Genomic DNA, 23,517 nt, shown 5'->3' with positions numbered 1-23,517 from the left:
TGAAGAATCTTCAAGCCTTTCCAGGTATCTTGAATTATATTACTTTATATATGAAGTATTCTCACAGCTTAATGGTTTTGCATGTAGGCCAGAAAGTTCAGCGTGGGTCTCATCTGATCTTGTGGAAAACTGCAAGCAGGACGTCTGACTATCTTTCAGTTTTGGCTTTCATTTTATTTACAGTTGCAGTTTCTCTAGAGTCACCAATCGCCTCCTCTGCTGCCTCTGTTTACTGCTGGTATTATTGCAGACAGCCTTGTTTTCCACTGACTAGGCGTTGTGATCCATTGTTAATAGAAATCAGCGACAGGCCTCTGCCTCCGTCCTCCACCTTCAGCCCCTGACGACAGTCAAATGTAGCCAGTTCAGTTTTTTTTGGGATTGGAAAGAAGAAGCATCTGACCACAGAAGCAGGTTGTCTGATCCTGCAAATCCACGCCGACTCTAATCCGAAACTGCAAGCTACAATTAAGAGTCAGGATGTTATTAACCGAGCATGGGAACCTGAAGCTGTATGTTATGGGTGTACGCAAGAAATAAAAGTGATTCAGCGCTGAAACCAGTTTGACGTGCAGTGTTGCCAAACACAGAGAACCTGACCATGTCCCACGTGGTTCACGGTGTTGCCGATCCAGGGTCGTGATGGACACCAAATCGGTCGTTTTCTCTGAAACCAAACAATTCCTGACCTCCTGAATTTGCTTCAGACTTTGTAATGTTTTGTGCTCTTTGATTTTGAAGCACAGTTGTAAATGCCTTGTTAACAGTTGGGTAATGAGTTGAGCATCGAGATTCTTCGGGGTTGAAGACGTTGGGCACTCGTAGCAGCTTCAAGCCAGATATTTAACTGATATTGCAGTGAGTTTGTTATAGCTTGTTGCTGCTTTTATGCAAGTTTATCAGATGAGTTATTTCTTGGTGGTTGCTTAGAAACGGTTTGTAATTATTGTTGGCCTGACTTGAAAATGGGAACATCTGATATTTACTGATGTTATATGTATTTCCTTACCCTTTGGACACTGAGAAAAGAAAAAAAAAAGCAACCACAGCATTGACATTGCTTCTCTGTTCCACTTGAACGCCCCACAGTCCTGAGCTGCATCACTTTTTCAGTCACGTGACCAGACAAATAGCACATGACCAGCCCCTTCCCCCTTCCTGAAACACGTCAACACAAACAACAACAAGATGGAAACCATGCACTTTTTCCCCTTTTTTTTATTTTTCTGAATTCTACATTTTTTGTTCTAATCATTTTTTTGTCAGTTCAAAAAGTTTGTAACTATGGAATGAATTAAACAATTGGACATATATACAATAGCCAAAGATGTACGCATTTACTGTTACTCAAGTTTCACAAATATAGCAAAGTGCTGCGGTTCAGCAGAACACTGAATTATTATTACAAGGCATTTAAAACCATTTAATCATCATATTTGCAAAACAATCATGTTTTTTCACCTTTTAGGGAACATCTCCCTTTAAAAATACTTTGGCGATAAACTCGACACCAAGTATGTGACACAAAGCCCCCCCTCCCCCTCAGACAGTAAATCCTTGCGCTCACTTCCATAAAATGGTCAGGACTTTTATTTCTCCCATCTGTAGTATCATCCACCTGCTCCCACACACTTTCTCTTTTTTTTTCTCTGCGCTGCCTCAATAGAAATGAAAGTTTGCTTCTTCATGTGGCGCGAGAAAGCCTTCAGCAACCTCTCGCCTCTCTTCTGCCGATTTATTGAAACGATCAAGAGTTAGCAGGTGTCGCTAACCGCTGCTGCCGGCTTGTGTTTTCTCCAGGCTTCTGACTCTTCAGTATAATAAGTGTTTGTTGCATGTGGCCGATGCCGGTTTCGAAGCAGAAATGTTTACAGTAGTTGAATAATAGTAATAATTGTGGAACAGTTTTGGCAAACAGGTTTCAACCTCAATTCTTGTAGTCTGCAAACTCACTATTGTGTTTAGTGACAATGTTCACCTGTATCAACTTCGAGTTGAGTACGTCTCCCCTGATATTTGCTTCTGTGATATGCTCTAGTAATTCAGCACTTTGAAGAAAGGGGAATTTGACAGCTCTTCAAATTGCTAGTGCGTTCGATTATTGCTTTAAGCGGCAAATCTTTATATCTCTTTTCCAGAAAATATGAACAAACGTCTTGCTACTTTGTGCTTCTCGCATTCCCCACGTCAGTGAAGTACTGAGGTCTGCTGTTTGCAGCCCGTACGGATGAGCTGTTTGACTCTAGGATCCTTCAGGAGGTTTTATCATCTGATTCTGTTACCCTTAAATGATTAAACAGATTACAGATTTGATGCCACCGTGGAGGTTTTGTGTTTCTGCCGTGCCTGAAACGGTCCAGTGCATCCTAATACATATTAACTTGAGACAGACAGCGTCTAGCCAGACATCACCGAGGTGGATCTTGTGATCTAGAGAAAGAAGACAAGCTTTTAGCTAAGCGGTTTCCCTCCTCCCGCGGCCCCTGCAGCGTTGTTTCGCTTGTTTTCTGGCCGAGCTGGAAGAAGTGAAGTTGGCTTGTCGGTTTCTCCTGCTCGCAGTGGAAAGAATGCTCTGTCTGCTGTAGCTGCTCTGCTCGGCGCTGCAGCTCCTGGTGCATTGTTGCTCCACTTCAAAAGGTTATATTTACCAGAAAACTTCAGCCAGCGGGTTGGACTCGGCTCTGGCCTTGTGTAGTCATGTGCGGCCTACGTGGAGGCGTCGACTGTTGATATAAATCATCAAATGCTTCAAGTGCGTCATTTTCTGCTTCAGAAACCACACCTAGCCATGAAACGCGTGCCTCTGCAGTTCATCCATGCATCGACGATGATTGGCTTTTGAGAACCTGCACTCAGTTTTGGAACTATTATTAAAAAAAAAATATATATATATATAAAAATACCGTTGGACTAAAGTATGGACCAGGAAACTCGTGGCAGACGGGAGCAAAAAGTTCTGGCAAAGTTTCTTAAATGTTTGTCGTACTGCAGAAATGACAGACACTTTTTGTACGAACTTGGAAATGCTTAACATTTCTTTAAATTGCAATTATATTTGGGACGTGAAGAGAAGACAATCCATGGTTTTCAAAAAGTGTGTCTTTACTATGACACCACTAAATAAAATCCAGCGCCATTGGAGTCAAAGTCACTTGGCTATCTGCATGAATCCAGCTGTTCGCTAAAGGTTTATTGGACGTCAATGAACAAGCGGCGTTGTGAAGACCAAGCAGACAGGTCAGGGTTTATGGTTCAGAACCTGCAGCTTAAAACAATATCCAAGGCTGATGACGTCTTAATGGACACTGTTCGATCCATCATCTGAAATTAGAGCAGCTAAGATGGGCCGCGCAACTCTGGAGGAGCTGCAGATCCTTCTAGGAGGATCTGATGCAGGGCATTAGTGATGCACAACTAATGGCATTTATGGAAGAGCGGAAAGATTCAGATCAATGCTGAAAGAAAACCAAAGTCAGTGACAAACCATGAAGACAACACGGCAAATGTGTGGCGGACGGAAGGTTCTGTGGCCAGGCGAGACCACACTGCAACCTTTTTTTTTGGCACAAACCTCATGCACACACACACACACATACACCCCCCCCCGCCCCCCCCACACACACACACACAGAGTGAAACATAGTGGGGAAGCTTTTCTTTAGCAGGGGTATGAAGACTTTTTTTGTAAGGCATTTAAATTCCTAACATGCATTATTATCCACTTATCTATGTTTTAACACAGATATCTTGTTGACTACTTCTAATTGCAAAAAAAAAGAAATATACAAATATGTGGTTTAAATAGTTGCCAGGGTTTAAAAAAAAAAACAGAGATAAAGACCTGCTGTGCATTACAAGTTTTCTGCTGTTTGCAGAAACACTTTTTCCCCTCAGCTCTGCAGAATGTTGATGTTTTCAACTGATAATGTATGCATATCATTCAACTTTATCCCGAGCCGTAAAGCAGACACACAGCAAACTCTTTTTGTCTTAATGCTGTCTGTTGTGCCTTAGTAACATGTTTAGTTATTAGTTTATTTCACGTTTCTGGTACATTTACAGCTTCTGGTTGTTCTGTTTTTCCACCAAGGTGGAGCTTCGCTTCGTCTGTGGTATCTGGGTTTTGCCATCTTGGCAGCTTGCACTGAGTCTGGCCACCGCTGCCGACACCATATTGTGTTGACAGGTGGCAGGGAGCGCCACTTTGTTCTCCAGATCCTGTAAAGACCAAAGCTACAAAGTGCCACTTGAAGTAGACCGTGTGTTTACACACTATCTCGTCCTGGAACCATTTTTTTGGCTGCATATTTATGGATGGAGCAACCTGTCTGCAGCATAATTACAGCATCTGCTGTAAATTTCTTTTTAAATGTCTTTTTATTTTCCTATTCGCTGTTATCTTCAGCAGCTGTGTTAGGGGAAAAGCTGTGATCAGATGTGCATGCCAGAGCTCGTGCAGAAATAACGTAAACAACGCAGCGTCATCCGTTGTCCGGCGTTGCACGCTCGCTTGTGCACAGAGGGAGCCTCTTTCACGCCTGGGGAACGAGCCTCCAGACTCTTTTGTGTGAAACGGATGAGATCATCCTGGGGCAGACCGTGAGGGGATGCAGCACAAGCTTACTCCAGATATATAAAAGCAAACAATGACATAAAAAAAAAGTAATATTTTTAAATGCAGTTTTTAATGTAAGCATGTAAGGATGAGTCTCATTTTAAAGATGGCTCCCCGATTGCTTTTCCTACCCTGAGGGTTTGCAGGGTCATTTCTCTCTTTATCTTATAACCAATGGACAAATGAAATTGCGTTTCTTGAGGATCAGAAAGACGCTAGAATAGAAAACTGAGGAATTCAGCGAATACAAAAGGCATAATTTTAACACTAGTTCAGATTCTCAGCAGTTTCAGAAAGTTTACGGAGAACGTCACCAAGGTCATTGAGTTTTGTGCCGCTTCTTGTTTCAAACACACAATTTTCTGTTTTTGTTTAAAAAAAAATTACATGGTTTAACAAAAATCTTATCCTTAATTCTTAAAAAAAGAACCTTAGTCCAAATTAATTATATAAACCTATGTTGTTGTAACCATGTGTTCTTGTATCATATAACTGTAAAGTTCAAGTTTATTTGGGCGGCACATTTCAGCAACAAGACAGTTCAAACTGGACAAACCAGTTTGTTCATTTTTTTTTTTTTTACAATGTATGCTAGGGTATTTATTTTGCCAGTTACATATTTTTTAAGGATTGATGGAAATGAATAATTTAAAACAAAAAAGAAAGAAAGAGAATCTGGGTAGAAGTAGAAATTGAATGACGTTCTCCGCCACGTTCCTTGAACAATTCCAAAACATCTTGGACAGACGGTTTGGTCACTCCTACGACTCCTACAACTGTACCAGTTCCTTATTTCTGTGCTGAAAAGCTGTTTATACTGGAAGTCGTCGTTCATTTTATGTTGAAGCCTCCCATTACAACCTCTCTGGTTTTGTCTTAAGATACACAGATGAGCCTCCTCCAAATGGGGTTTTTGTTTTACTGAGCAGGCTGGAGCTTAAGTGCTTTTTCTTTTGAGGGTTTTTTCTGCCATTTGAGTTTTCTACAAATTTGAATAATGAATTTTAAGACACATCGTGGACATATATTTGGATTATTTGTTCAGATATTTAGATGTCAACAAAGCAGTTAAATGTTGACTTCTTGATGGGGCTTTCAGGGTTTCCCACGGTGTATTATAAGCCTGGCGGGCCACCAAGCTTTACTGGTGCCCCCCACCAGACTTGGCATTGTTCATTTATTTTAGTTTTTTTTTTTTATTGTTCCCTTTTTTTAAGACTTCATAGGTATTAATCTTCTAGTCTCCCAATAAAGCATAACAGTCAAGTGATATTTTCAAATTTTCTTTTAACTTTAAACATTTAACTCAAGAACATGACGGCTGACTGCCGTAGCGTCCCAAGCACCAGAGTTAGCAAGTTTTCTGGGGTTTTATAGCATCTCTTGGCTTCAGCTGACGGAGATGACGCCTAGCTCTTGCGAAGCAATAAAGAAAACTTGAATGATCTGGGAATAATTGCTTAAAATAATTTCTTAAAGAGAATAAACACTGCCTTTACAGTCTTTACAGCCTGTGTTTTCCGGTTCTATATTTACAGCCTGACGACTGTAAAAATATCTCATGGAAATCCTCAGTGAGCTTTTGGATCCAAACTTTTGAAAACAGATTGACTGGACAAGTACGATGTTTTCACATGAAACATTTGTCTGATTTCGGTAAATAAATGTGCATGCGTCCATTTTTGATTACCAGTTTTTCCATATAAATGGATATTGATAATAAAACGATCACTGTCTCAAAACATCCTCGTAGAGAACCACATAAATCAAGCTAATCATTGTGGTGCTGTGGCAAACGCAGTAGCATTAGCAATTCATTTACTTCAATATTGAGGAAGATTACCGGCGAGCGTTGGCTTCAGTGAAAGCAGCATAGCGTGTTGGTTTGTCATCGTGACCCTGCAACACTGAACGCAGCCCAGACACAGCGGTGACACTCGATCATCAGGACTCAGCAGCTCCACAGGAACAGGTTTTCAGACGGCCAAGGAGGAGCACAGCACCACCTTTCAGCCTTCAGAGGCAGCGGCTCAAGTTACAACACAGACATTTATGTCCAGGAAATGTAACGTGCTAGCTTGACTCAGTTGTTTTACCCTTTGACCCAGTTTTGTTCATCGTTTTTTTTTTTTTTTTTTGAAAGCTTAGAAGTGACTCTTTATGTTTGTGCTTACTTCTGTTTACAATCCATTTCTAAAGCTTTTAAGTCTCAATTCCCCTTCCATTTCTGGGAACCGCCGTGGGTTTATTTGTTCCCTGCACATTAAAGTGGATAGTTAAAGGAAGCCATGTCTACCATTTTATTTATTACACCTCTACAGCGGCAATCTATAAGTGTGTCTAAATGTCCTTGGAGTCTGAGAGCAGACTGCTGGGAACGTCAGCTACGCTCAGGGTAAACTTTGAGATCGATTTCCTGATGTAGGGTAACACTATGCTCCGGGCCGAGCAGCCTGGCATTGTTGGAGGCCGGTTGCTATGGCAGCATCAGTGTTTATTTATCATGGACTACCTCAGAGAGAGAGAGATATTTTATGGTTGTGGTGGGGGGTCTGGTTGAGACTTGAGGGGTTTTCAGCTGGGTGGACGGTGTGAGGTCCGTCAGGAGTCGGTTCATTTCCGTGGTGGTAATTTGTGAAGTTTTGGAGAGAGACTTGCAACCAGAAAGTGGGTGGGTTTGATTCCAGCTCCCATCATCTCATGTGAATGTGAGTGCTGCTGGGTGAATGTGGCTCTAGCATAAAAGCTCTCTGAGTGGTAATTAGGAAGCTCTGCATAAGGTCAGTCCATTTACGACTAAAAAAAAATGCTGTCGGATCGAATCAAATGACAAATAATGCATTCCTTTAGTTCACCGTGTCCGAGATGTCCCTGCTGAGGATCCATCTCTAGCAAAAAGTTCAAATTGTCTTAATTAAAAATTGTCTTCCATTCTTCAGCTTATCTGAGGTCATTTCACGTGGGGGGGAACCTCAGACATTCCTCTTTCCACAGACATCGTCCAGCTCGTTCAGACTGGATATTTAGTCCTAAAATCCAACTTTTAATTTAATCTGTTAAGCAGGAGGAAAAAATAAAAATTTTTGATCATAATTCTGCTGAAATACCCATTTATGACCCATATTTCTGCCGGAGGCAACCTGATGTTTTTTTTGTTGTCTTTATTTATATAATTTTGGCATTTCAAGTAGTTTCTGATTCCTTGCCAGGTTCTCAAGATATTTGGAAAACAAACAGGCCCACAGCATCACAGACCCATCCTATTTAACAGCCGGCATGAGGCTGTTCTCTACACTGTCACACCTACAGTTTGTTGTTAAAAAAATTCAGTCTTATTCTTTACTGTCTATTTATTTGTCTGTCAGAAGTGTCTATCATTGTGGAGGGTGCTAAAATGAGGCAAAAACATCAGCTGTGTGTGTTATGAATAGTTTTGTTAATTGTTGACATTTAATTATTTGTCTTTTATGAGCCTAATTGCACAAATAAATCAAACGGATCTGGTTGTATAATTAAAATCCTGCATAAGAGAGCTTTGTGCGGTTTGCTTAATGTCCTCTAGTTAAGTATGTTCTGTTTTATTTGTTTTTTATTTCCTGGTTTTCAGACTTCAAGCTCTAACAGAATTGTCCGTTGCCCAGTAAAGTGTGCGTGCGTGTGTGTGCGTGTGTGTGTGTTTTTCTCTCCTGCTAACTGTACTTTGTTCCCCTGCTGTGATGCTTTGTGGTCAGCTGTGTTCAGGCTTTCAGAGAACTGGATGAGTCACAGTCCTGATGTTTTTTTTTCATTTATACTAACATTACCGTTGCAGCGGAGGTGAAATGTCATTTATGTTGGTGCTCGAAATGAACAGATTGTCTCGTTCCTCAATTCCATGTTGAATACATTTCCTACTCGACGTTAATTAAACACCATGTTAGTTATATTTTCCTTACCTTTGGTTAGTCATATAAAAAAAAAAACCTGTACCTTGTTTCCTCAACAAAAGTGCTGTCAATATGTTGGTTGTGCATACTCCCAACAAGTCTTGCATTCATTTGATGTAACATTATTATTATTAGAAGACTTAAAGCTCTAGAAAGATGCCGCTCTTTGTGCACAATGCCCGGCCACACAGCAGGGATGATAAAGCTCCCGATGTCAAGTAAAGCATTAACTGACGTTCACACCGGCATTCAGAAATGTCTGTCCTTTCATTTCTGAAATAAAACATCAGCCTTGGTCGGTTTCACACTCTGTGGCCCTTCAGTTGAAATATATTCTGCTGTGCAACACATTTCTTTGCACAGCTTGTCGTTGAGGTATGCAAAGATTATCAGCAGTAGTTAAGTAATTGTTGGTTATTATGCCTTGTTGCCACAGAGGAGTGTAGGATTGATGGATCAAAGAGATGTTAAACCCAAACGCCTAACGTGGCGTCAGGCTACAGCGACGGAAAAACTGAAGCACCATGTTGCAGGCTGATGATTTTTCTGTAACCTGGTCAATGGACTGTGTTGCATGGTGCCAGTAGCTCCACCCTAACCTGCACCTATTGTACTATTGTCCTAAGGAGCTATGACTGAAAGGGGCACAGGAATGATGTGGTACTGGCTGGTTGCATGAGCCGCTTTTCCAATGGAAACAAGAAAAACTTCAACACCAAACAGTGGCGTTTTCAGTCTGACTTGTTATGGTACATTTGACCAATTTCTAAGAAAGATATCCCCTTTGAATTTCCGATTGGGGTGAGTTGAGCTGAAAATTGTTCCATTAATAATTTTATCTTTTGGTCGGAGGTTAAATCTGTAAACTGGAATGACTATTTGAAGCTTTGAAAAACCGTTTTCAGTGCCAGTCGTAGTTCAGAATCAGATGGGAACATCAGAGTCAGCAGATCTTCATATCTGGACTGCAAGCAACAAATAACAGCTGTCTGGACTTAGCTGTCCATTCCTGTTTTGACTGCATGACTTTTTTCATGCACCCACATACAAAAGAAGACCAGGCACTCGCTGCCTAAATCATCAGTTAGTACATTAATTATCCAGCTTTAGTCAAAGGATGTTAAACAGGACTGTGTTTTTTTGTTTTGTTTTGTTTTTCAGAGAAAACAGCGGGTCTAACAAGCAGCTTCCTTTTGAATAGGGGTTTGACCAGTGAGCCGTTACCATGGATATGATGCAGATATGATGCTGCTCTTCAGAACAGCAAGTCTTTGCTCCGAAGCTGCAGTTGTGCTTCACGCTCAAAATGAAAGCCGGAGCCAGTCAGAATTAGTGGGAGGCATGTCGCTGAGAGGGTTCTTTATTGTGTCGTGGAAAAGAACATCTGGAGTCAATTAGAAGGAGAGGATGACAGGATGCCTGCTAAGCAATGGATTTCCATTCAACTTGATCAGATTTGTGTGAAAGGAATCTGGTGAGCCATTGCACTTTCAACAGTGCTATTTAGTTTTTTTTTTTGTTTGTTTTGTTTACTTTTTATGACTCCGTTAGACGTCTATTGCACTCTTAAGAGTTTCTTTGACTTAGAAAGAAACAGGTGCTTATTTCTGGCTAACGACTGTAATTGTTGGGAGGAAAATTAAGCCAACTTCAATTTAATCCGTTTGACGAGTACGTACACGCGGCCGGCCAAGTCTAGATGGAAGGAAAGGAGCATAAATTTAAGTAATTGTACACACAGTTAGTAAAACACGGCATCAGCCAGTGGAGCCTCCTCTGCATTCCCGTCTCCAGCTTAGAGACAACATTAGCAATTACTCATGACTTCTGTGTTGCTTATTTATTTATTTTTTTCTTCAGCTTCGTCACCTTTCCAAATGTCACCGTTTTCTGATTGCGCATCCAGACGCCTGTGGTGTTGGGCTTGCAGTGGCTGTCCAAATGGTTTTCTATTTTTTGTCCGTCTGCCACAGCTGACTCACTGCTGGAAAAAGTGAACTTCCTGTGGTGGTTTTGTAAGCTCTTTGAGAATGAAGTGCTGGCTTTTTGGTAGCCTTATTTCTGTAGAATTGTTTTGACTTTCTTTTTTTTTTCTCTCGCCGGCTTTCGCTAGTTTCTCCGGCTTCTCTATTCCAACTTAAAATACTGTTGTAATTGTTTTTTTGTTGTTTTTTTTTAAGTCAGTGCGTTGTTCTTTCATAGGTCATCCTCTTTTTATCATGGTTTCAAAACGATTCCGTTGCAAATGATCTAAAAACGGGGAGAGAGGCAGCTCTTGGAATTAAAGAAATTTAACTGATTAGTTTCTATCTTTTTGACACTATCTTGGTTCTCACTGTGGTTAATTTGGCAGTAAACTTAAACTGCTACTATTTTTGTGACTTAAGGCCAAAGACTTTGGGCAAAAGTCATTATGGACGTTCAGTATACACTGAACTGTTATTATCAGGAATGAACTGCTATTAAAGTTTGGGCCGACGTCAGTATCTGGCATTACTATTGTTGACCAGCACATATTTGCATATTTACTTATTTCACACAAAGTATATATAAAATATTTTAAAGAAAAATCCAGCTTGGGAAGCTAAAGTATAACCTAGCACAGCATTTATTGGCTGGCATTTGCAAAGCAGCCAATCCGGTAGCGCCGTTTAGTTTTCTCTGAGCTGATTGGTTGAACACCCAAGAGCAGAGATGTTAGCTTTTGACGTCGTGCAAAGACACTTTCCACTGTGCATAATCATTTATGTTAAGGTAAACTCAATGTTAGGCTAACTGGTATCACCAAATTTCCCAGTTGTGAGTGTCTCTGTGCTGCTCTGTGTCATACTCGTGTTGGCATGCAATTAAATTTTTTAGTATGTTGCATTTCCTATCTGATCACATTTGGATTCTTATTGCAACAAGAAACGGCTTCATTGCCATTCTGTAGCACTGACTGATATTATCAGGTTTAATTTGCACATTCATCTTCACTGAGTCCTCCGTGCATGATGCATCAAGAGTGGGGAAATTCACATTTAGCATGCAGAAATGCACATTTATGCCTGTAATGAGTCTCATCAATATGAAGGATTACCAGTAACACTTACAAAAGGAGATGTAGAAACTGTTAGAAATTAGAAACCGCTATAAATGAGCGGTCAGCAGTTTTAAATGTATGCAACGATTGGACGGGAAAGTGTTTAATTTTAATAAAGAGAAAATAATAGCGGGGCTCTTTTAAAATGAGCCACTATTTTATCATCTTTTTTGAAAATACAACTGATTTTATTGTTTAAACTTGTTTTCATATCAACACAGACAAATACAATTATACATGGATGTTAATATATGCAAGGTAAATTAGCCTATATTGTGTGTCTAACTACTATAAATCGGGTAGCTGTTCTCCAGGCCATCAAACCTGTTTATCATCAGGTAATTGGTGGCAATGATTACCATCACCTGCTGCTTTTTCAGCTGAAGCCACAAATCTGTCCTTATTTTGAATGGTTTCCTTCAATACTAGACCTTGATTGGATCGGATTTAGTCAGTTTTCAATTTGGAATAACTCCAGACGAATTTAACTCTGTTAAAACGCTACGTTAAGTTGTCCCGATCCTCACCTGTTAGGATGAGTTAGTTCAAGCATGTTTGGTTGAAGTGCTTCAAAATTGACTGGCGTCTCTTTCAACACTGCGACCAGTGTATATAGTTATAACTGGATGCCATCTCTGGATATTTATAAATGTCATATTTCTCTTTGTGCTATAGAAATATGTACTCTCACATTTAAGTAACTGGTTGAAAAGTGCTGCTTTTCAGGCGGAAACAGTGTAACTGATCCGTGAGTCATGACTGCTGGGGAAGCGTCGTCTCATTGCTCTTCGGTTTTAATTAAGAACGAGGAACTTCTTAATTAAAGAAGTTCCTCGCAGTGAGTCAGAATACTCACTGCGATGGGCTTGAGGAATGTTCCAGTTTGAGAACAAGCATATTTTTGCCGTTTCCAGTCGTTCCGTCCACGTTGAATAACGTATTTTAGCTGCTTTACGTCCTTTGATTTAAAGTCTAGGTGAAGTTTCTTAGCATTCTTCCCAGTTCGATGACTCTTCCTTGACTCTCTGCTGCCACCAGAGCTTTAACTCTCCTGGCGTTTGGAGCGGCTCTGTGATATACAGTGACAAGAGTGTTTGTGGAGATCCAGTGTCTTCGCCGCTGCTTTTGTTGCTCTGGTTTGTTTACTTTGTTGTGGTGCAAGAGTTTTAAGGGATCCTTTTATTGCCTCAGCCACAACATTTATCTTTGTGTGTTTGCGTCTGTCTGAGGTTCGAGAACGTTGCTTTTTAAGTTTCACATGTTGTGTGGTTCTTGATTAAAGAGGGTTAGGGTTAGCAGCTTTACCCAGATTAGGATGTAAAATACATATTCAAATATTTCCTGAGATTGTGGCAGACGAGGTTTCATCTCATTAGAAAGGCAAAAACACTGCTGCGTTAATCCCACCTCCCCCTCCACCCAGTTAATTTTCCGATTCTCAATCCTCAGGTACGCCCAGCCATGATCGAGGACAAGGGTCACCGTGTGACCGACTACTTTGTGGTGGCGGGCCTGACCGACAAGTCCACGCCCCTGGAGCAGGACCTGTCGGAAACCAAGTCCGGCGGGCCGAAGGCGCCCATCACCGACCTGGCTGTCATCAACAGGTCCGCCGGTGAAACCGTCCCGGAGGGCTTCACCTGCATCGAGAACACCTACAGCGGCCAGCCGGCCAACCTCAACCACGGCAGCCTCAAGAGTCCAGAGCTCTTCCTGTGCTACAAAAGGGGCCGGGGGAAACCGCCGCTCATTGACATTGGGTGAGTCAGGAATGTGTTGGAAGCTTCTAGAAAGTTCATGTGCAGTGGCAATCGTAAGGAATTCATACCTCGCTAACTTTAAAAAATGTTTTCACATTCTCATGTTACAACCACATATTTCAATTTGGTTTATTGAGATTTGACTCTTTGTTCCTGCAAAGGAAACGCAGCATGGAGAAAAATCACTGGGACAGAAGCATGGACTGCCGTTGGAGATCAAAGTGTATTTGTATCAGAATGGCCCAAACCAAAATCCATCTGAAAATATGCAGCAAGATTTGGAAAAATTAAGCTTTGCAGAGTCTCTCCATCCGTCCAACTGACTCCAAAGAACAAAGGACCCGCAAATTGACGTGTAAACAAATCCCAAAACACTTGAAGTGTGGTTTTTACAAAGTATCCACCCTGCATCCACATAAAGTAGCATAATTTCGTGCTACTTTGTGTGAGGCCGTCCCATAAAAAACACCCCAAAATACACGCAGATTTGTTGTTGTAACATAACAAAACTCCAGGGGTTCGAACACTTGGACAAGGGGAACAATGCAGAAGTCCTAAATGTCTTTTTACAAATAAACGCTAAACTTTGGGGATGGTTCATCATCTGTTCACACAAGAGTGTTTGGAGTTGCTTATCAGTTTGAAATATCTTATTTTGCTTTATTCTCTTTATAAAGAAAATCAAAGTGAGTCATGAGTTTCATATTGTGGGGCAAGTTTGGCAATGAATCACAGATCACATTCAGAAGAGCAGTTTTTTCAGCTGCAGGTGAAAGAAAGTGTTGTGGTTCGGTTAATATTTCCTTCCGATTTCATCAAAGCCTTTTCTTTCGCAGCCACACCTCTCTCTGTTCATTTGCCCCCTTTTTTAGGGGACTTTATGTTCAACCTCATCACCTGAGTAAATATAGATTTCCTCCTACAAAGGAGAAAAAAAGTAATCTTCCTTTTCAATCATAAATACCGCATCAATCTCAGCATCCGGCACATGTGTGTCAATGGCCTTCATTCAGAACAACAATACAACAGCCTGAGGCGTCCCAAGTTCTCCACACCTTACGTTTTGTTTGTCCCGCTAACAAAAACTAGAGTTTCCAGTTTGGAGGTGCTGTCACGGTGCTCAGTCATTCTGACATTTCCAACTTCCCTTCACCTCGTAAAGCTAAGACGTACTTCCAGTCGTCTTTGAGTTTATTCTGCTTGATGGGCCAGGTGGTGCTGCAAGCCAGACAGTAAAGACCAGCTGTGCTTTCAGAATTTACTCAGTCTTATTTGCCGTGTAGAGTTGGGGTGGCAAATAAATTGAAGCACATGCAGATACTTCACGTTTTCAGTGGGGAGAATTAACCTGTGACTGATTTGATAAAGGTGATTATTGTTAGTAGAAAGCTGTTTCAGGAAGTAGAGTAGTTTACCACACTGTGGTTTCCCTGCCTTGTCCAGGGAAACCAGGAGGGTGCCAACAGTCCAGTAACTTCCCAAATTAAGCAACTGCATAGCTATTTTGTTATTTTTAAATAACACTGCAGGACAAAGCAGCAGTTTTGGTTGCAAACATAACATTTTAACCCCTGTTCAACTCGTGTGGAATATCACTGTGCTTATATCTGAGTTCATTAATAAAACAGTCTAACAAAAATATTAAAGATTGTGTAGATACTTGTGTTCAGTGGTGGCCACTCTCATCAAAGCCATAGTTTAGGGATTATCTGGAAATGTTAGTGTGCTTTGCAGGATTTAATGCTTGTGGGATATAAAATAAAACGATGTCGACTCCCCCAAGGAATGTGAATTAACTGAATTTAAGCTTGTTTAAAAAATTATTTTAATTTTAACTAGGCCTGCTTCATTGAAGAAAAAGAAATGTCACTGATTGATTATTTATGTGTTTTCAGCCACTTTCAGTTTGTAAGCATCGTGAATCACCAGTGGTGGGCACCGCTAACTGAACATTATTTGAGCACTAATCACAAACATTACTTTCCACTAACACAGTCTGTACACCAACAAGGTATTTAGTGGAAGCTAATGCTGAAGCGCTTAATTTAGGAGAAGCTAAGTGCGCTAAATGTTTTCAAAGTTAGCAAAAATACTGAAGTGCTAAATGAAAAATTAGCTCTGCTATTAGCAGATCAGGGTAAACGTGTTCACCACTGTGAGTTACACATTGTTGCTCTTGAACTTTGAGTAGGATTTGCAAAAGTGTGTTAGTTTTATGGGGTTGGATTTTACTCTACGTATGTTAGAAAATATAAGTGTTGCAACAGAATCATTGGTTAGCTTGTCATTTAAAATCACATCTTTATTTTTTTTTTTTTGCAACTGAAAGCTGTCCTTCATGCTCATGTCAAATGTTATGACAGACACTTGACAGCTAAAAAGATCAGTGTCACTCATTTGTTTTGAATTATAACCGCAATTTAAAAATGACATTTTTGTTGCGTTGGCCTGATCTCAATGTTTTTTTTTAATCTCATTTCTCTCAGTTGAATTAGCTGAGGAATGAGTTTGCCTGGTCTCTGAAACTGCAGTAGCGATAGTTTGCACATCCTTTTGGAAACAATAACATTTTTTTTCCCCCCTGAACATTTGGAATTTAAAAGAACAACAAACTACAGCGTAATTTGTGGCCCTCTCAGTGGCACCAGACATAATTTACTCAAACTGTAAGGTTTTGTACCTCAAAGAGAAAATGTTGGGCAGAGAAAGATGGAAAGAAAATTTGAGTTCTCAGGGGGAGGAAGCTGCATACAGACAGAAACTAATACTCTTTTCATTGCTTTGATTTACTTTTTATAGTCTTTATAGCTGACAATTGTCAAACCGTCTCGTTCTTCCTTGAAAGAGTTTAATTAAATTTTGCAGACGGTGAATCATTCATTCCTCCGTCTGCTACCTCTGCTTTGAGGGAAGCGTTCCCAGCCCCGGGGCTCTGGAGCATCCCGTTCTGCCGTGCCCATTAGAAGCACATTTTTGTTGCCTAAATGAGAATTTGTTGGCAACTGTTCCTTCCTGGCCTCTTTAGGTTCGTCCTGCACTCTTTTCAGGATGAATGGGGCGTTTCAGGACCTTTATATCTGCCAAGGCTGGCTTTCACGCCGGCTTACGATGACAAAAAAAAAAAAAAAAAAAGTGTGTTTTAGTCTCGGTGTAAGAGGGGATGCTGTAGGATCTTTTGGCCTCCCACTCGGTATTGTCCAGATGGAAAGAGAAGACGTGAAGCATGCCGCTATAGAAGCCCGCCAGGCATGTAAAATATCCAACACAGTGGGGCTCTGATTGCCTTCCTGACTGCATGTAAGATGGATTAAAGCACAATATTTGGGCTGGAGGTGTTAAAGTTTTTGTTCTGTTATGAGCAGGATGGGAGGATCTATTAATCGTCCCGCTTGAACGAGTCAGTGGAAAAATGTCTTAAATCACAGAGTCAGGAAACAAAAAGCTACATTAATTGGCACATAAATGCCTCTGCTCTTCATAAAAACCCCAATGCCCGTTGGTCGGTGGTGTGGTGGTCAACGCCGTTTGGTGCTTGTTCCTCTTGCTCACAAGCGTCTTTCTGATTTCGATTACTGCAGCGTGCTGTATGAGGGCAAGGACCGTCTGATCCAGGGCTGCGAGGTCATCCAGGCCACGCCGTACGGACGCTGCGCCAACGTCAACAACAGCTCCGCCAACTCGCAACGCATCTTCGTCACTTTGCGCCGCGCCCCTCCGGTCCAGCCTCAGAACTCCCTGGCGGTGACGGACATCTGCGTGATCATCAGCAGCAAGGGCGAGACACCGCCGCACACCTTCTGCAAAGTGGACAGGAACCTGAACTGCGGCATGGTGGGTCACAAGCACTTCTCGCCCAGCCGACCGTTTCCAATAAAGTCTCGAGGGAACTGATGGAGGAAACTCCGCTTTTAAATTCTTTCAGTGGGGTTCCAACGTGTTCCTGTGTTACAAGAAGTCAGTGTCGGCGTCCAACTCTATAAGTTACAAAGCAGGTGAGTGATTGTGATCTCTCAGATTCAGTTTGAGGCAATATGTCTGCAGGAGTTAATGCCTTGTCTGTAGTGATTATAAGGTTGGTTTGGAGTCGGGTAAAGTGTGGGACTCCTAATTGTTCAAACCTGTAAAAATTATCATTAAACTAACTCTCAGACGTTCCCACAGTAGCCCTTATTCTACTTTTTTTTCACAGCAGCAATTCTGATCTTTTCAACTCAAGAGAATCAGATTTGTGCCGCCAAGTGTCTCCAGCCTGAATGGTCTTGTTGCATCTACTCTGACTTTTTCATCATTGACATGAGACACGAGACATGCATCAACGTTCTTTTATGTTATTTTATGCAAACAAAATGAAACGATTTTTTTTTTTTTTCCAAAAATAAATATGCTGTAACACGTCGTACTTCTTGCAACGCATATATTTGGTGATAATTTAATGTGGTTTAGTGTAAAAGGGAGCAGCCTTTTCTGCTATATTAAACCACCCTGATGTTTTCGTGCCAAAGCTCCGGCGAGCAGCACTTTCACCGTTCATCTCTCACAGCTCCTCATTACAGCTCGCGCTGTTGTTTTCAGCCTCATGTGACATTTTTACTGACTGAACCCTTCCTGAGCAACTTGCCCTTTGAAACGTTATATTGTGCGACACACGTATATAAAAGAGCGTCGACACAAACACGCCCGTGCAGCCCCGGCTTTATCTTTCTGGGCCGGCTGTCTTCCTGTGAAGGAGCTGTTTATTCTACCCGAGACGACTGCACTTCCCTCCACGCCCTTAATCTCAGTGCCTGCAGGTCTGTCTGCGTGTTTGCATGCTGACACAGGAAGGTTTGTGTCTTGTCATAATGGCATCTCACCCAGCACTGAAGTCGTCAAAGTCTGCGGTCATTTCCTGAAATCAATCCAGAATAATTGTTCTAATGACTCACAGTAAAGACATTTGAGCTTTAAGGTGTTGTTTTCTCTTTTCCCGAAGTTCTTTTGGATCGGGAGAGGGAATGAGGAACCCTGTCCAACCTGCTCTACTTCATGATGTTATTGCATCATAGTATTACAAGTCCTTCTTTTTTGTTTTTTTTTTTCCTGCAGGTTTAATCTTTCGTTACCCTGAAGAGGACTATGAATCTTTTCCTCTGTCCGAGTCTGTACCTCTTTTCTGCTTGCCAATGGGTTCCAAGATCGAATGCTGGGCGCCGAACACACGCGACCCTCTGCCGGTCTTCTCTACGTTCGTCCTAACCATCTCTTCTGGTGAAAAGGTGGGGCGGATTGACACGCAGTAATAAAGAATGCCAAAACAGAAAATCCCCACATTTTGTTGATAATTCGTCTCCCTTCCGCCGCGGCAGGTTTACGGATCGGCCATCCAGTTCTACGAACCGTACCCCGTTGATCTCCTGAGCGAGAAGCAGAAGGTCCAGCTGGGTCTGCTCACCGCCGTGGAGAAGAAGATGATCCCCAACCGCGCCGTAAACACCAACAAATGCATATGTCTGCTGTCCCACTGGCCTTTCTTCGAGTCGTTCCGCAAGTTCCTGATGTTCATCTACAAGCTCTCGGTCTCGGGCCCACACCCACTGCCCATTGAAAAGTAAGGAGTCCTGTTGGTTGTTATTTAGGCGTCGTTGGTCGCATCAAAGCAGAGCTAATTTGTTTTATTTTTTTTATCGTCTCCATGTTTTCCTCTGTAGGCACATCTCGCACTTCATGCACAACGTGTCATTTCCTTCCCCACAAAGGCCCAGAATCCTCGTCCAGGTGAGACGCTTCCTTGCATTGATTTCAGTCATAAACAAGTCATCAAGGAATAGCTGGAAAAGAAACAATGTTGCCTTTTAAAAGCCAGAGCTGTTGGCCTTCAGATGTGTTTTCCTACAAAGTTTTTAAGAATGAAATTCAGAACAGATGTTTTTACTACTTTCTGAATTAATTGAGAATATAACTGTCCTAAAACGTCATGCTAAAACAAAACTGTTTTTCTTATTTCTCAAGAACAAAGTTACTGACCCATCTCTCTCTATGGACCAGTGAAAATCCTCCAGCTTATAGAAAAAAAAATAAATAAAAAGAAGAAGCAGTGATGCATCTAAAGGTTTCAGGATAGTAGCTGAAATGGACAGGGGCAGCCCTGCTTTTAGACTGCTAAATCATCCATTCGTTACTTTGAGCGACCTTTCTCCCGAAAACGTTCAACGATTATTTATATCAGAAGCTGAGGAGATGTCACACTGTGTGAATGTGTCGCACAGCTCTGCAGTAAACATAATTTGAAAACAAACTGCAGAATGATGCAGCAAAAATAAATTTAGCTTCTGCAGCAGCTGTATTACGAGTCCATCTCCATTCAGCATGTTGCATGGTAGATTGGTTTGGACTCTTGAAGAGCAGGAAGTGGACCAACTGTACGGTAGTACATTACGCTTCCTGTTACCATCTGAAGTCTAAAAGTATTAGCTCTTATTAATAGGAGACGTACCCCTGCAGCAGCTTCCTGTCTAGCTGCTTCGATAACTTCTGTAATTTAATTTAAACGCATCACTAATGGTAAAAAATGGCTGACTGTGAGCGTTCTCCCTCCAGTAACTACGTCCACACTGAAGAGGGTTGTCAGTGTGGCACCCATGCATGGAATGTTGACAGATTAGGGAATAAAATCTGATTGTCAGTTTCTGTTCTTGTCTATTTGATCTACATGTTTTTGGCTCATTTATTTTCATTTTCAGCACTGTTATTATTGTAGTGACTTTCTTTTTACCTTTTATATGCCCTACAAAAGTCATCTGTTGTAATATGCCGTCTTCAAAGCTGTACAAATCGTATTCCTACAAATAGAATATTTTCTGTTTTCTAAATGAAATGTATATCAATTATAAGTTTATTGATCCCAAAAGCAAAGACGAGTTTTGTTTTTTTTCTTTTAGTTTTTCTTTTGTGGCACTGTTGCTTTCAGACAGGAAATGGCCTCCATATGTGGGGTGCCAGCTGTGCCTCTACGCCACCTGTGCTACACAAATGTGATTTTAACATTGTTTCCATACTTTTCTAATATTGACATTTTCTCTTGTGCAGCTCTCGGCACATGACACTTTGATACTGTCTCAGCCCGTGTGCACTCCCTTACCCCTCAGGTACGACACATGTACGCAGTCACAGAAAAAGCAGACAGGAAAAAAAAACATAAGAGCAGTATTACCAGTGAAGGGACTCGAAGCTAGCAAGCTGTGGACGACACGGCAGGATTCTTGGGTTGATGAATTGAATTTGCAGTGGAGTAAAAATCCAAAATGTTCATTCAGCTGTCAGACTAAAATGCAGGATTATTGCTTGTATCTTTTCATATTTTCCATCCTTTTCTGTTTATGTAGTTTTTCTTTTCTTGGCCTCTCTTTCTCTCCCCCCTCCCCTCCATCAGTGGGGCAGATTACGGCACTCTGCTGATGAATCTGGGTGCAGAAAACTGCGCCACACTGCTGCACTTTGTCCTGCTGGAGAGTAAGATCCTGCTGCACTCGCTGAGGCCCGCCGTGCTCACCGGAGTGGCTGAGGCTGTGGTAGCTGTGAGTAATCTGCCAATTTTTTATTTTATTTTTTTTTATTTAATGCATGAAGGAAAAAATAATAGAAACGTAACTCAAGAAAATTGAAGAGTAAAACTGAACTGAAACATGTCGTTAATGATGCATCAGTTTGTTTGAATTGAGCCACATGAGTAATGCTCGTCTCGTTTCCACTTTAAGCATCGGCATGACTGTTTTACAGAGTCACTGTGTATTTGTCATGGTTTAAAGAAAGTCTACTCTCTTTCTAGTTCTTTATAATAAAGAGAAAAATTCAGCCCTCTTTTATAAGAATATAAAATTTTTGTGTTTCGCAAAACTATAAACAAGATAACACTCAAAAGTGTTCGAGTTAAATTATGTTCACTTTCTATTGGGTGAAATGGTCACAAGATCAGTAGATCATAACTTCAGAGACCAGTTTTTATTAACAGATGTGTTTTCTAGCTTTATACTTGGGTAATTTTGAACTTTAATATTGTTTTAAGGTGCATAACAACACATTTTGTTTAAAAAAAAATAAAATAAGTGAAAAAAACATTTTTTTTTTAAAAGCTGCTGCTCAATGCCGCTCTGAAAATTCAAGAATATTCTGGATCTTTAGTAGGAATTGCTCAATATAAGGAAAATCTCCTGCTGTGAAGTTATTATCCAATATTAAAGTTACACCAGCTGCAATTCAATCACATTTAGCTCACTTTCCTCCTGGTCTCCGTCATCGCCATGGCAGCGCCACTCGCTGTGAGTTTTAGCATCCTGCCGGTTACGTTTAATGCTTTACACTGAACATACGGTTTGGCTGTTTCCAGCGTTAAGAGTAATTTCAGCTGATATCCTTTTGAAAAATCACATGTAGCCTTTTGTTGCTTGTTTTTTTTTTTTTTTCCAAATAGTTCTGATGTTTCACAAGCAAGTTAAACGTTTAACATGTTTGTCTGCATTTGTGGCAAACAAATGCAGACAAACATGCATCCGTTTGTCTCTGAGGTCAGCAGGTCGACACAAGTTGACTCGCTGACCTCATTGCATGTTTTTCACATTAAAACAAAACCAATAGTGCCTAAATAGAGATAAAACACATTTATTTAAACTGTAACTTATTTGAATGTTTGACTGGAATCATTGTTTTAAGCTAATCGATTTAATTCTCGTCCATTTTAACAGTACTACAGCTAATGTAACAATAAAATGACATGTTGATGTTTAACCTTTGCCCTCTTAGCTGTCCCCCCCCTGCCCCCCTCCCCGTCTAGTTCCAGGACAGAACGGTGTGTCGTCACGTTAAACACCCACTACTGGTCACGACCTCCAAAAATCCACCTGTTGCTTTAAACCAGTTTCATCCAACCAAACCTAAAAGAAGATGCTGATCCAGCTGTGTTTGGAAATCAGCGATGTTACAAAATTTACAATCTACCATCGTGTTTAAATGACGTATTTCGAAGCTGTCTGTTTTCATAAGCCCTGTGTTTTTGTCTCTTCAGATGATCTTCCCCTTCCAGTGGCAGTGCCCCTACATCCCGCTGTGCCCCCTGTCTCTGGCGGGCGTCCTCAACGCGCCCTGTCCGTTCATCGTGGGCGTCGACTCGCGCTACTTTGACCTGTACGACCCCCCGCCAGACGTCGTGTGTGTGGACCTGGACACCAACACCATCTATCTGTACGTGGAGCTCTGATTATTTCATTTGCAGGAGGCTGCAGCAAACGAGTTCAGCCACTTTGATTCCTTTGGATCAATTTCCTTCCAGATAAAAAAAAAGGGAGAAATCTCCTTATGCGACACGCTCTTGTTTTTCAGCTCGTGTTTAATCGTTTCGTCGCTGTGTAAAAACCAAAGCGCCGTTGGGATGTTCGCCGAGCTTTTCTCTTACTTCTAGCTGGCTGACTCTGTGGTATTTAATGTCACAGGTCGGATGAGAAGAAACACAACAACTGGAAGTACCTCCCAAAGAAGCCCTGCAAGAGTCTCGTCAACTCGCTGAGCAACTTGCACCACCAGCTGGTCACAGGTGCAAATGACACCCCAAGCGCCTCTCGTTTACCAACCGGTCCAAAGACAAAAAGAAACTTTTGAAATCTTTATAAGGTTTGCTGTATCTTAAGATCGTGGTGTTCTTGAAATGCAGCAAAAGTAAGTTGTGTTGCTCATGGCGGCATGTTAGAGTAGCTCTGTTAGTCTGAATTTGTTCTGTAAACTTTTATACATTGAGGCGATTTTGGAGAGTTATTTCCTCTGGTTTCGGATTCTTAGCAGCTGGAAAGATTCTTCATTTAATCAGTGGAAACGGCCAGTAAATGTAGCAAATTTACAAAACAAGATGAGAACAGAAGAGATTGTAGAAGTTGACAACATGACACAGGAGTCAAACTTAACCTGTTTATCCTCTGATGGTCTGTCGGTTAGTTTAACCTGGATAATAATTATTGTGCGACTTAACAAGATCTGCTTCTAAGTTCAGATCAGAGGTTAAAACAGAATAAATTGATGTTTATAGTTCCTGATGTAAATGTCCCGAGTCAAATTCACATCCCATTGTGAAGTCATTCTAATCCATTAATCATATTTACTAAACAGAGTTTA

At 41.2% G+C, this 23,517-nt stretch overlaps 1 protein-coding gene across 3 annotated transcripts in view; it reads left to right on the top strand.

The window, feature by feature from the left end:
- dennd4c (DENN/MADD domain containing 4C) overlaps window positions 1-23,517 on the top strand; it is a 39,955-nt gene that overhangs the window by 2,798 nt on the left and 13,640 nt on the right. For all 3 annotated transcript variants that reach the window (XM_088016189.1, XM_014982356.2, XM_014982357.2), the window contains exons 2-11: window positions 13,073-13,383; window positions 16,962-17,214; window positions 17,306-17,375; window positions 18,469-18,638; window positions 18,729-18,970; window positions 19,071-19,137; window positions 20,449-20,507; window positions 20,792-20,936; window positions 22,421-22,596; window positions 22,845-22,945. In XM_088016189.1, coding sequence (XP_087872315.1) covers window positions 13,085-13,383; window positions 16,962-17,214; window positions 17,306-17,375; window positions 18,469-18,638; window positions 18,729-18,970; window positions 19,071-19,137; window positions 20,449-20,507; window positions 20,792-20,936; window positions 22,421-22,596; window positions 22,845-22,945 — 1,582 coding nt within the window. In that variant the 5' untranslated portion in view covers window positions 13,073-13,084. The remainder of the gene's footprint in view (window positions 1-13,072; window positions 13,384-16,961; window positions 17,215-17,305; window positions 17,376-18,468; window positions 18,639-18,728; window positions 18,971-19,070; window positions 19,138-20,448; window positions 20,508-20,791; window positions 20,937-22,420; window positions 22,597-22,844; window positions 22,946-23,517) is intronic.

This window comes from Poecilia mexicana, unplaced genomic scaffold (genome assembly GCF_051168715.1).
Source record: "Poecilia mexicana isolate PSO_F unplaced genomic scaffold, ASM5116871v1 scaffold_18, whole genome shotgun sequence".
In the NCBI taxonomy this organism is placed as follows: Eukaryota; Metazoa; Chordata; class Actinopteri; order Cyprinodontiformes; family Poeciliidae; genus Poecilia; species Poecilia mexicana.
The sequence above is the reverse complement of the archived record's forward strand: the minus strand, read 5'-3'. Positions and strand labels throughout refer to the sequence as shown.